Source organism: Rutilus rutilus, assembly GCF_951802725.1.
Source record: "Rutilus rutilus genome assembly, chromosome: 19".
Taxonomy (NCBI): Eukaryota; Metazoa; Chordata; class Actinopteri; order Cypriniformes; family Leuciscidae; genus Rutilus; species Rutilus rutilus.
Window position 1 is genome coordinate 35,956,198 of NC_140232.1, and position 14,679 is coordinate 35,970,876.

General features: G+C 42.6%; 1 protein-coding gene across 4 annotated transcripts in view; it reads left to right on the plus strand.

Annotated features, from left to right (window-relative positions):
- The window catches only part of trim36 (tripartite motif containing 36), a 40,785-nt gene that overhangs the window by 16,784 nt on the left and 9,322 nt on the right, over positions 1–14,679 (plus strand). For all 4 annotated transcript variants that reach the window (XM_084390512.1, XM_084390513.1, XM_084390515.1 and 1 more), the window contains 3 exons: positions 2,444–2,539; positions 3,282–3,535; positions 4,828–4,949. In XM_084390512.1, the coding sequence (XP_084246638.1) occupies positions 2,444–2,539; positions 3,282–3,535; positions 4,828–4,949 (472 nt within the window). The remainder of the gene's footprint in view (positions 1–2,443; positions 2,540–3,281; positions 3,536–4,827; positions 4,950–14,679) is intronic.

Genomic DNA, 14,679 nt, shown 5'->3' on the forward strand with positions numbered 1-14,679 from the left:
TAAACGCCCACTGCTGTGATTGGCTGTGAGTCTTCAGTGTAAACGCCCACTGCTGTGATTGGCTGTGAGACGTCAGTGTAAACACCCACTGCTATGATTGGCTGTGAGTTTACAATGTAAACGCCCACTGCTGTGATTGGCTCTGAGACCTCAGTGTAAACGCCCACTGCTGTGATTGGCTGTGAGACGTCAGTGTAAACGCCCCACTGCTATGATTGGCTGTGAGTCTACAATGTAAACGCCCACTGCTGTGATTGGCTCTGAGACCTCAGTGTAAACGCCCACTGCTGTGATTGGCTGTGAGACCTCAGTGTAAACGCCCACTGCTGTGATTGGCTCTGAGACCTCAGTGTAAACGCCCACTGCTGTGATTGGCTCTGAGACGTCAGTGTAAACGCCCACTGCTGTGATTGGCTGTGAGTCTTCAGTGTAAACGCCCACTGCTGTGATTGGCTGTGAGTCTTCAGTGTAAACGCCCACTACTGTGATTGGCTGTGAGACTTCAGTGTAAACGCCCATTGCTGTGATTGGCTCTGAGACTTCAGTGTAAACGCCCACTGCTGTGATTGGGTGTGAGACCTCAGTGTAAACGCCCACTGCTGTGATTGGGTGTGAGACCTCAGTGTAAACGCCCACTGCTGTGATTGGGTGTGAGACCTCAGTGTAAACGCCCACTGCTGTGATTGGGTGTGAGACCTCAGTGTAAACGCCCACTGCTGTGATTGGCTAACTTCTCTACATGTGGAACTCTTTTGAAAAACTTTACCATGTTTTTGCTCTTCCAGCTGCTGAAAAGTGATTATCAATAAGTTAAAGCTGGACTAAAAAGGGTTTTCCGTTCTGAAAGGGTTAGGGTTTTTATGCACAATTTACGCGCCCTAAATTATTCATGTGTCTTCCTGAGCTGAAAACAAGCGCTCGTGTTTCAATTCAATTCAATTCAATTCAATTCAATCAACTTTATTGATCCCACAAGGGGCAATTAATTAAGAGCAGCATGTAAATAACAATAAATAATACAAATCACACGCATTATTCACACAAGTAACAAAGTCCATCAGTCCATCACACACACACCCACATAACGTACAGCAGTACACAGTATTCGTCAGCATGTGCAATTTTTCCCTTCTCCAGGAACTCTATGCGGAATTTAAAAGTTTAATCGCATAAGGAATGAAAGATTTAGAATGACGATTCGTCTTACATACCGGGAGCGCGTAACGACGCCCAGAAGGCAGCAGAGAGAATTCACCTGCCAAAGCATGACCAGGAGCAGCCAGGATGCTCTTTGCCTTCCGCAGTATTTGCTGGTTACAAAAGACATTTAAGTCTCTCTGTTTTTCGCCGATAATTTTAGAGCAGATCTTTACAATGTTATTCAGGCTATTCCTGTCTTTGATGCTCAAATTATGAAACCAGCAGATAAAAGAAAAATTTAAAAGACTCTCAATAAAAGACTGATAAAATCTGCACAGAATGACCGGCGAAACGGAGAAAGTATTTAATTTACGAAGAAGGTGAATTCTCTGTTGCCCTTTCTTTGCGATGGTAGCGCTGTTAAGATCAAATCTAAGATGTTCATCAAAGACAGTGCCCAAATATTTATATGAGGAGACAATTTCAACCTTTGCATTATGTATAGTGCTCTCAAAAACACTATCTCGATTTCTCCTGAAGTCAATAATTATTTCTTTAGTTTTAGATACATTTAGTTCTAAACAATGGTTATCACACCATGAGATGAATTCATTTAGAGCATTTCCATGATCCGATGCTGGACTTTGTAAAAATGACAGCAACACAGTGTCATCGGAAAATTTAACCAGGTAGCTGTTCTCCTGGGTACTTCTACAATCATTTGTATACATAATAAAGAAAAGGGGTGAAAGGACACACCCTTGAGGTAGTCCTGTAGAGAGCAGTAAGGGATCTGATAGATTGCCATTTACTGCTACCCTCTGTTCTCTGGCGGTTAAAAAATCTAAAATCCATGAAACAAGTTGATGAGGCAGGTTGAAATCACTTAACAGCTTATTAATTAAAATATATGGTTGTACTGTATTAAAAGCTGATGAAAAATCTGCAAAATCAGGAGGTGCTGAATCTGCAAACAGAAGCCTTGCATGTGATTTTGGTTTATCTAAGTGCTTGTATATGCTGTTCAAGATAAACAGCTTTGCGTCTTCCACTCCCCTCCCTGTTTGATAAGCGAATTGCAGGGGTGAATTCTGGTGAATAGATGTGCCTGCGAGGGCCCGTGATTAAGAGGTCAGGAATATCAGACGACTGTAAACGAGCCGTGGCTCATCCATGGTGTAATGTGATCATCTCCATCTTATGATGTTCTGTCCGGCGTCTCACAGAAGCGGGGTTATGTTTCTCACACTGGCCGGAAATCGAGTTTTCCACTGTGTTCTACTGGGCTTTACTCTGTCAACAGGAGAAGCTGTCGAAGAGTATCCATTACTTAATTAGCAAAGAAGAGCAAGTGAGGACTCAGATTTCTGACCTGGAAGTGATGATCAATCACACAGAGGTAAGAGGCCTGTTCCTGCTTGATCCTGATTGGTTGATTCTCGTTTAGCTGAGCTGATTTATGATCCCTCAATCATGTGACATGTTCATTATTGTTTTATTACTTTGATATTATATTTTCCCCATATCACACACTCCTCTCCGTGTGTGTGTGTGTGTTGTTGCACCCCTCTCCGTGTGTGTGTGTGTTGTTGCACCCCTCTCTGTGTGTGTGTGTTGTTGCACCCCTCTCCGTGTGTGTGTGTGTTGTTGCACCCCTCTCCGTGTGTGTGTGTGTGTGTGTGTTGTTGCACCCCTCTCCGTGTGTGTGTGTGTTGTTGCACCCCTCTCCGTGTGTGTGTGTGTGTGTTGTTGCACCCCTCTCCGTGTGTGTGTGTGTGTTGTTGCACCCCTCTCCGTGTGTGTGTGTGTGTGTTGTTGCACCCCTCTCCGTGTGTGTGTGTGTGTGTTGTTGCACCCCTCTCCGTGTGTGTGTGTGTGTGTGTTGTTGCACCCCTCCGTGTGTGTGTTGCTGCACCCCTCTCCGTGTGTGTGTGTGTTGCTGCACCCCTCTCCGTGTGTGTGTGTGTGTGTTGCTGCACCCCTCTCCGTGTGTGTGTGTGTGTGTGTGTTGCTGCACCCCTCTCCGTGTGTGTGTGTGTGTGTGTGTGTGTGTGTGTGTTGCTGCACCCCTCTCCGTGTGTGTGTGTGTGTGTGTGTGTGTTGCTGCACGCTGATGTGTGACGGTGTTCTGGTGAGCGCAGGAGAACGGGCAGCTGGCGGAGCGGCGGGCGAACGAACACTTCGAGCGGCTCTTCGAGACGCTGCAGGAGCGCAGGACGGAGATGCTGCGGTGCGTGGAACAGGCCAGAACCCTGCGAGTGGACCGGCTCCGGGCCCAGGTGGAGGAGTACCAGGGCATGCTGGAGAACAGTGGCCTTGTGGGATACGCTCAGGAGGTGCTGAAGGAGACCGATCAGTCCTGCTTCGTCCAGACGGCCAAACTGCTGCACGTCAGGTGTGTGTGCAGGACGTCGGTTTCTCACACACTGCTCTCTGCCGACTGAAGCCGTTTAGTGACGCAACGAGCCGTTCGCCGCGTGCCTGTAATCCCTAATCTTTGTCCACCGGCTTGTTTCTAGATTTAAACCACAAGGTTCACTGTACGTTCACTGTAATCCTGATAACTGATCTCTATTAGTCCACTAAGCAGCTTTGACTTTCACTTTCCCACAAACCCTTAGTCATGATTTCCCGCTGTGATGTTACGTAGCACAGGGCTCCAGGCTAGCTGTGTTTGCTAAGAACGCGGACTGAACATGTTTACACACCTTAAATTAGCCTGTAATGCAGTTATTCACATTTCCCCCCATTTTGACTGTATTACTGACAAATGCCTTGGTAATAAATAGACTTAACATACAGATATTACAACATGCAGTTTTATTTTAAGTTCACAGGGCTTCAGACTAACACGTTTACAATGGTAATTTAATATTTAAAAAAAATTGATTTAGTGTGAGATTTCCTACATCTTGAAACTTTGTTTTATAAATGGGGACAATCTTTTGATCATCATAACATTAAAAATAACGTTTAGCCTAAACATGATGTTAAGTGCTGGAAACAGATGTGTAGTGCTTGTAAACGTTTGCCCATTTCTGTCACAATACCACAGTTACAGTCAGTGTCACTACAGTAAATCCATGGTGAATGTTGCTGATTTGTGGACTTTTATAACTTGTTCATTCATAGCACAATGTTTCTACTGGTTTTCACGTCAGCGCTGTTTGATCCGATATCCGTGGTTTATAACGGCCCGTGAAGCACAAATGAGAAGTGCGGTTTCGTTCCGCTTTCGTTTTGTTTGCCTTTCGATGCTGGGCAACGTTGTGGTTGTCGATATCTAATTTTGGTCGCAACGCTGGGGAAAATGGTCACAAAATACGAGTATTTGTTGGCAGTCTGGAGCCCTGTAGCGTATCGAACCCGAACTGTGGCCTGGTCCAGATGGACTCAATGTCATTCTCGTTTATTTCTGTAGCCCTTTATACAAAACCAATTGTTTGAAAGCAGCTTCACAGTAATAAATCCTGCTGTTGATTTACATGATTCTCCTAGAGCAGAGAATGAGCAGCACTGTTCCTCTGAGACTCATTTACACAGGGTTATAGTGTTCTGATACTATCAGTCTCGTAAGTAAAGAAGTGTCATGAAATCATTTCTGCTGCTGGAAACGCCCTGAAACTGTTGATGCCATTGTAATGTTAATTGGATGTGAATGGCCTTCATTGTGTTTGTTTCTGGCAGGATCCAGAAAGCCACAGAGTCCCTGAAGACCTTCCAGGCTTCGGCCACACCGTCGTTTGAGGAGTTTGTGTTGGACACGTCGAAGGAGGAGATCTTGCTGAAGGAGCTCAGCTTCGGTGGAGGTAAGAGTGAAGATCCAGCACTGAGCCGCTAGCGCTGTTAGCAGAAGCCGTCGCCCTGAGCCGCTAGCGCTGTTAGCAGAAGCTCTTTAGCGGAGTAATCCCTTTACAGGCTTCACGGAGTCATTGAGACTCTTGTGTAAGATCTGGCCTTAGCTGACATCATGTCAGGCCCAGTTTGAGTGGAACATCCTGAAGCTCATTATAGGGTTAAAGATGAATGATTGTTTGTTATTGTGTACGGATACACACTCGTCCTTGAGCTCAGGTCATTCCTGCTGAGCAAAGGCTCTGCGGGAGCGGATGGAGAATCACCGGATTTATCCCGTTTCCCACTGTGCAACTTGTTCCACCGCCGAACACGAACACGTTCAGGCCTGTTTATAATGTTCATATAAACATTAACACGTTCAGGCCCGTTTATATGAACACTAACACATGTTCAGGCCTGTTTATATGAACACGAACACATGTTCAGGCCTGATTATATGAACACTAAAGGCCATTGCACACTGAGTCCGAAATTTTCGTATGCGTTTTTTCGTGTTCGTCAGCCTTAAAATTCGTCACGCACAGAAACCTTGCACACTGAGTCCGATGCGTATTTATTAAGCCTTTGCGGAAAAAAACGTAAAAAATACAAAAAGGTTTGTCAAGCAGTGAGGATGAATTTGTTGCACTCTTTCTTCTTAAAAGAAAAAAAGAAAGAGGAAATATTGGGTCCATCGGCTCCATCCAATCCTGAGATTGCGCCGAGAGGAAGGAGAGTTTCACCTCCTTATCAAGGAGTTGCGAGATTATCCCAAACGATTCAAAATTTACCTCAGAATGTCAGTGGAACAGTTTGATGCTTTGCTAGCGATACTGGGGCCACATATTAAAAAGAAGACCACCAATTTCCGTGAACCAATCGATCCTGAACAGAGACTGACAGTATGTCTATGGACGGACACACACACACGCACGCACGCGCGCGCGCGGCCGGCAGAAGCGCTGGGCAGACAGAACAGCTTTATACAGGTTATATTTTATTCAGTGTCTTTGTAATCCGCATTTTGTTTTTCATACAGTACTTGTGCTGCGAGACGAAGTGTATCAACTTGTCAGACGTCATTCTGGATTTTGTCGTTCGCTTGTACGGTGGCTCTGAATTAAAAAAAAAACCTCTCAAAACAATGGCTGTGGATGCGAAAAACGCAGAAAATCGAACCCAATCCGATTTTTTTTTTACGGACGAAAGTTTCGTAGGTCAGTGTGCAAGCGTGATTGACATAATGTGAGGTCGATTTTTTTTTTTTTACGTGCGAAAATTTCGGATGCGAATTTCGGACTCAGTGTGCAATGGCCTTAACACACGTTCAGGCCTGTTTATATGAACACGAACACGTTCAGGCCTGTTTATAATGTTCATATAAACATTAACACGTTCAGGCCCGTTTATATGAACACTAACACACGTTCAGGCCTGTTTATATGAACACGAACACGTTCAGGCCTGTTTATATGAACATTAACACGTTCAGGCCTGTTTATATGAACACTAACACACGTTCAGGCCTGTTTATATGAACACGAACACGTTCAGGCCTGTTTATATGAACATTAACACGTTCAGGCCTGTTTATATGAACATTAACACGTTCAGGCCCATTTATATGAACACTAACACACGTTCAGGCCTGTTTATATGAACACGAACACGTTCAGGCCTGTTTATATGAACACTAACACACGTTCAGGCCTGTTTATATGAACACACAGCTTTACAGTGATAATAGGAAATTACAGTAACAGAGATTGTTTTGGCTTTAGTCATGTGTCTAGTATCTGTAAAACCGCATTTTTCCATCTTAAAAATAAATCTACGGAACAATTAGTTCATGCGTTCATGAGCTCAAGACTAGATTATTGTAATGCTCTACTGGGTGGTTGCCCTGCACGCTTAATAAACAAACTATGAACACTAACACACGTTCAGGCCTGTTTATATGAACACGAACACGTTCAGGCCTGTTTATATGAACATTAACACGTTCAGGCCTGTTTATATGAACACGAACACGTTCAGGCCTGTTTATATGAACATTAACACGTTCAGGCCTGTTTATATGAACATGAACACGTTCAGGCCTGTTTATATGAACATTAACACGTTCAGGCCTGTTTATATGAACATTAACACGTTCAGGCCTGTTTATATGAACACGAACACGTTCAGGCCTGTTTATATGAACACGAACACGTTCAGGCCTGTTTATATGAACATTAACACGTTCAGGCCTGTTTATATGAACACGAACACGTTCAGGCCTGTTTATATGAACATTAACACGTTCAGGCCTGTTTATATGAACACTAACACACGTTCAGGCCCGTTTATATGAACACTAACACACGTTCAGGCCCGTTTATATGAACACGAACACGTTCAGGCCTGTTTATATGAACACGAACACGTTCAGGCCTGTTTATATGAACATTAACACGTTCAGGCCTGTTTATATGAACACGAACACGTTCAGGCCTGTTTATATGAACATTAACACGTTCAGGCCTGTTTATATGAACACGAACACGTTCAGGCCTGTTTATATGAACATTAACACACGTTCAGGCCTGTTCATATGAACATGAACACGTTCAGGCCTGTTTATATGAACATGAACACGTTCAGGCCTGTTTATATGAACACGAACACGTTCAGGCCTGTTTATATGAACATTAACACACGTTCAGGCCTGTTTATATGAACACGAACACGTTCAGGCCTGTTTATATGAACATGAACACGTTCAGGCCTGTTTATATGAACACTAACACACGTTCAGGCCTGTTTATATGAACACGAACACGTTCAGGCCTGTTTATATGAACATTAACACGTTCAGGCCTGTTTATATGAACATTAACACGTTCAGGCCCATTTATATGAACACTAACACACGTTCAGGCCTGTTTATATGAACACGAACACGTTCAGGCCTGTTTATATGAACACTAACACACGTTCAGGCCTGTTTATATGAACACTAACACACGTTCAGGCCTGTTTATATGAACACACAGCTTTACAGTGATAATAGGAAATTACAGTAACAGAGATTGTTTTGGCTTTAGTCATGTGTCTAGTATCTGTAAAACCGCATTTTTCCATCTTAAAAATAAATCTACGGAACAATTAGTTCATGCGTTCATGAGCTCAAGACTAGATTATTGTAATGCTCTACTGGGTGGTTGCCCTGCACGCTTAATAAACAAACTATGAACACTAACACACGTTCAGGCCTGTTTATATGAACACGAACACGTTCAGGCCTGTTTATATGAACATTAACACGTTCAGGCCTGTTTATATGAACACGAACACGTTCAGGCCTGTTTATATGAACATTAACACGTTCAGGCCTGTTTATATGAACATGAACACGTTCAGGCCTGTTTATATGAACATTAACACGTTCAGGCCTGTTTATATGAACATTAACACGTTCAGGCCTGTTTATATGAACACGAACACGTTCAGGCCTGTTTATATGAACACGAACACGTTCAGGCCTGTTTATATGAACATTAACACGTTCAGGCCTGTTTATATGAACACGAACACGTTCAGGCCTGTTTATATGAACATTAACACGTTCAGGCCTGTTTATATGAACACGAACACGTTCAGGCCTGTTTATATGAACATTAACACGTTCAGGCCTGTTTATATGAACATGAACACGTTCAGGCCTGTTTATATGAACATTAACACGTTCAGGCCTGTTTATATGAACATTAACACGTTCAGGCCTGTTTATATGAACACGAACACGTTCAGGCCTGTTTATATGAACACGAACACGTTCAGGCCTGTTTATATGAACATTAACACGTTCAGGCCTGTTTATATGAACACGAACACGTTCAGGCCTGTTTATATGAACATTAACACGTTCAGGCCTGTTTATATGAACACTAACACACGTTCAGGCCCGTTTATATGAACACTAACACACGTTCAGGCCTGTTTATATGAACACGAACACGTTCAGGCCTGTTTATATGAACACGAACACGTTCAGGCCTGTTTATATGAACATTAACACGTTCAGGCCTGTTTATATGAACACGAACACGTTCAGGCCTGTTTATATGAACATTAACACGTTCAGGCCTGTTTATATGAACACGAACACGTTCAGGCCTGTTTATATGAACATTAACACACGTTCAGGCCTGTTCATATGAACATGAACACGTTCAGGCCTGTTTATATGAACATGAACACGTTCAGGCCTGTTTATATGAACACGAACACGTTCAGGCCTGTTTATATGAACATTAACACACGTTCAGGCCTGTTTATATGAACACGAACACGTTCAGGCCTGTTTATATGAACATGAACACGTTCAGGCCTGTTTATATGAACACTAACACACGTTCAGGCCTGTTTATATGAACACGAACACGTTCAGGCCTGTTTATATGAACATTAACACGTTCAGGCCTGTTTATATGAACATTAACACGTTCAGGCCCATTTATATGAACACTAACACACGTTCAGGCCTGTTTATATGAACACGAACACGTTCAGGCCTGTTTATATGAACACTAACACACGTTCAGGCCTGTTTATATGAACACTAACACACGTTCAGGCCTGTTTATATGAACACACAGCTTTACAGTGATAATAGGAAATTACAGTAACAGAGATTGTTTTGGCTTTAGTCATGTGTCTAGTATCTGTAAAACCGCATTTTTCCATCTTAAAAATAAATCTACGGAACAATTAGTTCATGCGTTCATGAGCTCAAGACTAGATTATTGTAATGCTCTACTGGGTGGTTGCCCTGCACGCTTAATAAACAAACTATGAACACTAACACACGTTCAGGCCTGTTTATATGAACACGAACACGTTCAGGCCTGTTTATATGAACATTAACACGTTCAGGCCTGTTTATATGAACACGAACACGTTCAGGCCTGTTTATATGAACATTAACACGTTCAGGCCTGTTTATATGAACATGAACACGTTCAGGCCTGTTTATATGAACATTAACACGTTCAGGCCTGTTTATATGAACATTAACACGTTCAGGCCTGTTTATATGAACACGAACACGTTCAGGCCTGTTTATATGAACACGAACACGTTCAGGCCTGTTTATATGAACATTAACACGTTCAGGCCTGTTTATATGAACACTAACACACGTTCAGGCCCGTTTATATGAACACTAACACACGTTCAGGCCTGTTTATATGAACACGAACACGTTCAGGCCTGTTTATATGAACACGAACACGTTCAGGCCTGTTTATATGAACATTAACACGTTCAGGCCTGTTTATATGAACACGAACACGTTCAGGCCTGTTTATATGAACATTAACACGTTCAGGCCTGTTTATATGAACACGAACACGTTCAGGCCTGTTTATATGAACATTAACACACGTTCAGGCCTGTTCATATGAACATGAACACGTTCAGGCCTGTTTATATGAACATGAACACGTTCAGGCCTGTTTATATGAACACGAACACGTTCAGGCCTGTTTATATGAACATTAACACACGTTCAGGCCTGTTTATATGAACACGAACACGTTCAGGCCTGTTTATATGAACATGAACACGTTCAGGCCTGTTTATATGAACACTAACACACGTTAAGGCCTGTTTATATGAACACGAACACGTTCAGGCCTGTTTATATGAACATTAACACGTTCAGGCCTGTTTATATGAACATTAACACGTTCAGGCCCATTTATATGAACACTAACACACGTTCAGGCCTGTTTATATGAACACGAACACGTTCAGGCCTGTTTATATGAACACTAACACACGTTCAGGCCTGTTTATATGAACACACAGCTTTACAGTGATAATAGGAAATTACAGTAACAGAGATTGTTTTGGCTTTAGTCATGTGTCTAGTATCTGTAAAACCGCATTTTTCCATCTTAAAAATAAATCTACGGAACAATTAGTTCATGCGTTCATGAGCTCAAGACTAGATTATTGTAATGCTCTACTGGGTGGTTGCCCTGCACGCTTAATAAACAAACTATGAACACTAACACACGTTCAGGCCTGTTTATATGAACACGAACACGTTCAGGCCTGTTTATATGAACACGAACACGTTCAGGCCTGTTTATATGAACATTAACACGTTCAGGCCTGTTTATATGAACATGAACACGTTCAGGCCTGTTTATATGAACATTAACACGTTCAGGCCTGTTTATATGAACATTAACACGTTCAGGCCTGTTTATATGAACACGAACACGTTCAGGCCTGTTTATATGAACACGAACACGTTCAGGCCTGTTTATATGAACATTAACACGTTCAGGCCTGTTTATATGAACACGAACACGTTCAGGCCTGTTTATATGAACATTAACACGTTCAGGCCTGTTTATATGAACACTAACACACGTTCAGGCCCGTTTATATGAACACTAACACACGTTCAGGCCTGTTTATATGAACACGAACACGTTCAGGCCTGTTTATATGAACACGAACACGTTCAGGCCTGTTTATATGAACATTAACACGTTCAGGCCTGTTTATATGAACACGAACACGTTCAGGCCTGTTTATATGAACATTAACACGTTCAGGCCTGTTTATATGAACACGAACACGTTCAGGCCTGTTTATATGAACATTAACACACGTTCAGGCCTGTTCATATGAACATGAACACGTTCAGGCCTGTTTATATGAACATGAACACGTTCAGGCCTGTTTATATGAACACGAACACGTTCAGGCCTGTTTATATGAACATTAACACACGTTCAGGCCTGTTTATATGAACACGAACACGTTCAGGCCTGTTTATATGAACATGAACACGTTCAGGCCTGTTTATATGAACACGAACACGTTCAGGCCTGTTTATATGAACATTAACACGTTCAGGCCTGTTTATATGAACACTAACACACATTCAGGCCTGTTTATATGAACATTAACACACGTTCAGGCCTGTTTATATGAACACGAACACGTTCAGGCCTGTTTATATGAACATTAACACGTTCAGGCCTGTTTATATGAACACGAACACGTTCAGGCCTGTTTATATGAACATTAACACGTTCAGGCCTGTTTATATGAACACTAACACACGTTCAGGCCTGTTCATATGAACATTAACACGTTCAGGCCTGTTTATATGAACACGAACACGTTCAGGCCTGTTTATATGAACATTAACACGTTCAGGCCTGTTTATATGAACACTAACACACGTTCAGGCCTGTTCATATGAACATTAACACGTTCAGGCCTGTTTATATGAACACTAACACATGTTCAGGCCTGTTTATATGAACACGAACACGTTCAGGCCTGTTTATATGAACATTAACACGTTCAGGCCTGTTTATATGAACACTAACACACGTTCAGGCCTGTTTATAATGTTCATATAAACATTAACACGTTCAGGCCTGTTTATATGAACATTAACACGTTCAGGCCTGTTTATAATGTTCATATAAACATTAACACGTTCAGGCCTGTTTATATGAACATTAACACGTTCAGGCCTGTTTATATGAACACGTTCAGGCCTGTTTATGAGCGTGTCTGTTCCAGGGCTTCAGCTGAATGAAGAAGTGCTCTCTTGCTGACCGCAGAAACGAAGGCTCTTCTCGGAAGCGTATTGATCCGCACTGATGCCTGTAATCTTTATCATGGCAGTCGTCTAATGTGATTGGCTGAATCGCTGACGAGGCAAAATGCAGTGATGCGCTTAAATTCTGCTGAACTCAAACGTCTGCAGTACAGCAGATCCTCTCTCTTCCCTGCGTCTCCTGTTCTCCTCCGTCCGGCTTCATGCGTCTCCCGCTCGCATCAATAGCTTGTTGTTCAGCAGAGGCTTTGGGCACTGAGCCCGGGCTCTTGGCAGACGGGCCTCGGGTCACGTGTGTCTCGCTCTGGGAAGGTTTAAGGTCTTTCTCAGGGAAACAGTAATAGGACTGTGACGCTTTAAACCGATTCTCAGCAGCTTTTGTAATATGACGTGTGAGATTCATCTCGGCCTTGTCAAGTCACCTTCATTTATACAGCGCTTTTAACATTATTGGCTGTTTCAAAGCAGCTTTACAGTGATAATAGGAAATTACAGTAACAGAGATTGTTTTGGCTTTAGTCATGTGTCTAGTATCTGTAAAACCGCATTTTTCCATCTTAAAAATAAATCTACGGAACAATTAGTTCATGCGTTCATGAGCTCAAGACTAGATTATTGTAATGCTCTACTGGGTGGTTGCCCTGCACGCTTAATAAACAAACTACAGCTGTTCCAAAACGCAGCAGCTCGAGTTCTTACCAGAACCAGGAAGTATGACCATATTAGCCCGGTTCGGTCAAGCACTGGCTCCCTATTAAACATCCTATACATTTTGAAATATTGCTGATTACTTACAAAGCACTAAATGGTTTAGCTCTGCAGTGCTTGAGCGAGCTCTTAACGCATTATACTCCTTCACGTCTGTTGCGATCTCAAAATTCCGGCCAGTTGATAATACCTAGAATATCAAAGTCGACTGCTGGCGGTAGATCCTTCTCCTATTTAGCACCAAAACTTTGGAACAGTCTTCCTACTATTGTCCGGGAAGCAGACACACTCTGTCAGTTCAAAGCCAGATTAAAGACACATCTCTTTGACCTAGCATTCACATAACACATTATAGACTTCTATAATTCAATGTTAGGCTGCATAGATTAGGTCAGCCGGAACCGGGAACACTTCCCATAACGACAGCGCAGTCCTGAAATGTCAACTAGTCTCTCCCCTGTGAAGGCCGAGAGCTGCTGTAAAGCCTAAACAATCTCTGTTACTTTAATCTCCTATTATCACTGTAAAGCAGCTTTGGAACAATCTACATTGTTAAAAGTGCTATATAAATGAAGATGACTTGACTTTACAGCAGATCTAGAATAAAGTTATTGTCCAGCTAAAGTTAGTTTTGATTGATTCACTTCCGTTGTAAAGATTATTAGTTATTAACTTAAGGGGCCGCTAACACACCGTTTCTCACAGAAAACAGAAACTTTTAATGTGTTCTGGCCGTTCATTCACACAACAGTGTTTGAGGCTTGTTTCTGAAAAATGTATTTGAGTTGTGTGTGTTTAGAGAGAGACAGACTGTTTATTGTCTGTATATTATTTTTCCTGCCAACACAACTTTCTATTCTGCTGTCCTCTCAAAAAAAACTAACAAATGCTGGGTGTTTTTTATTTTTATTTTTTAAGCTGCTTTTATAGAAACCGCCTTGACTCCTGTTCTGGTAGACACGCATGACAAACAGTGACAGAAACACGAGTTGTTCATGCGGCTTGTTTATTCCAGCAGTTTCACCACATTCACAGACTCTGAATTCTCCATGGGGACCCTCGGCCAAACACGAGCGTGGCGGGTCTCGGGGACGCCGTGTAATTTGAGATATTTGCGAAAAACCAAATTCCCATTCATCCGTTCTGGTGGAGACCCATGTCTCCTACTTCCAGGAGCGCGGGGCGATCTGACCATGGCTGAGAAAGGTGAACCTTCCTCGGCTTGCGTTCAGAGCCTCTGGGGCCCTGGAAGTCCCGACCCACTCCAGGTTTTGGACATTTTCAAACCAGAAAAAGGGCCCCAACTTTGAACGGCTATAACTCCGGGACCCAGCCACCTAGAAACACCAAACTCGGGT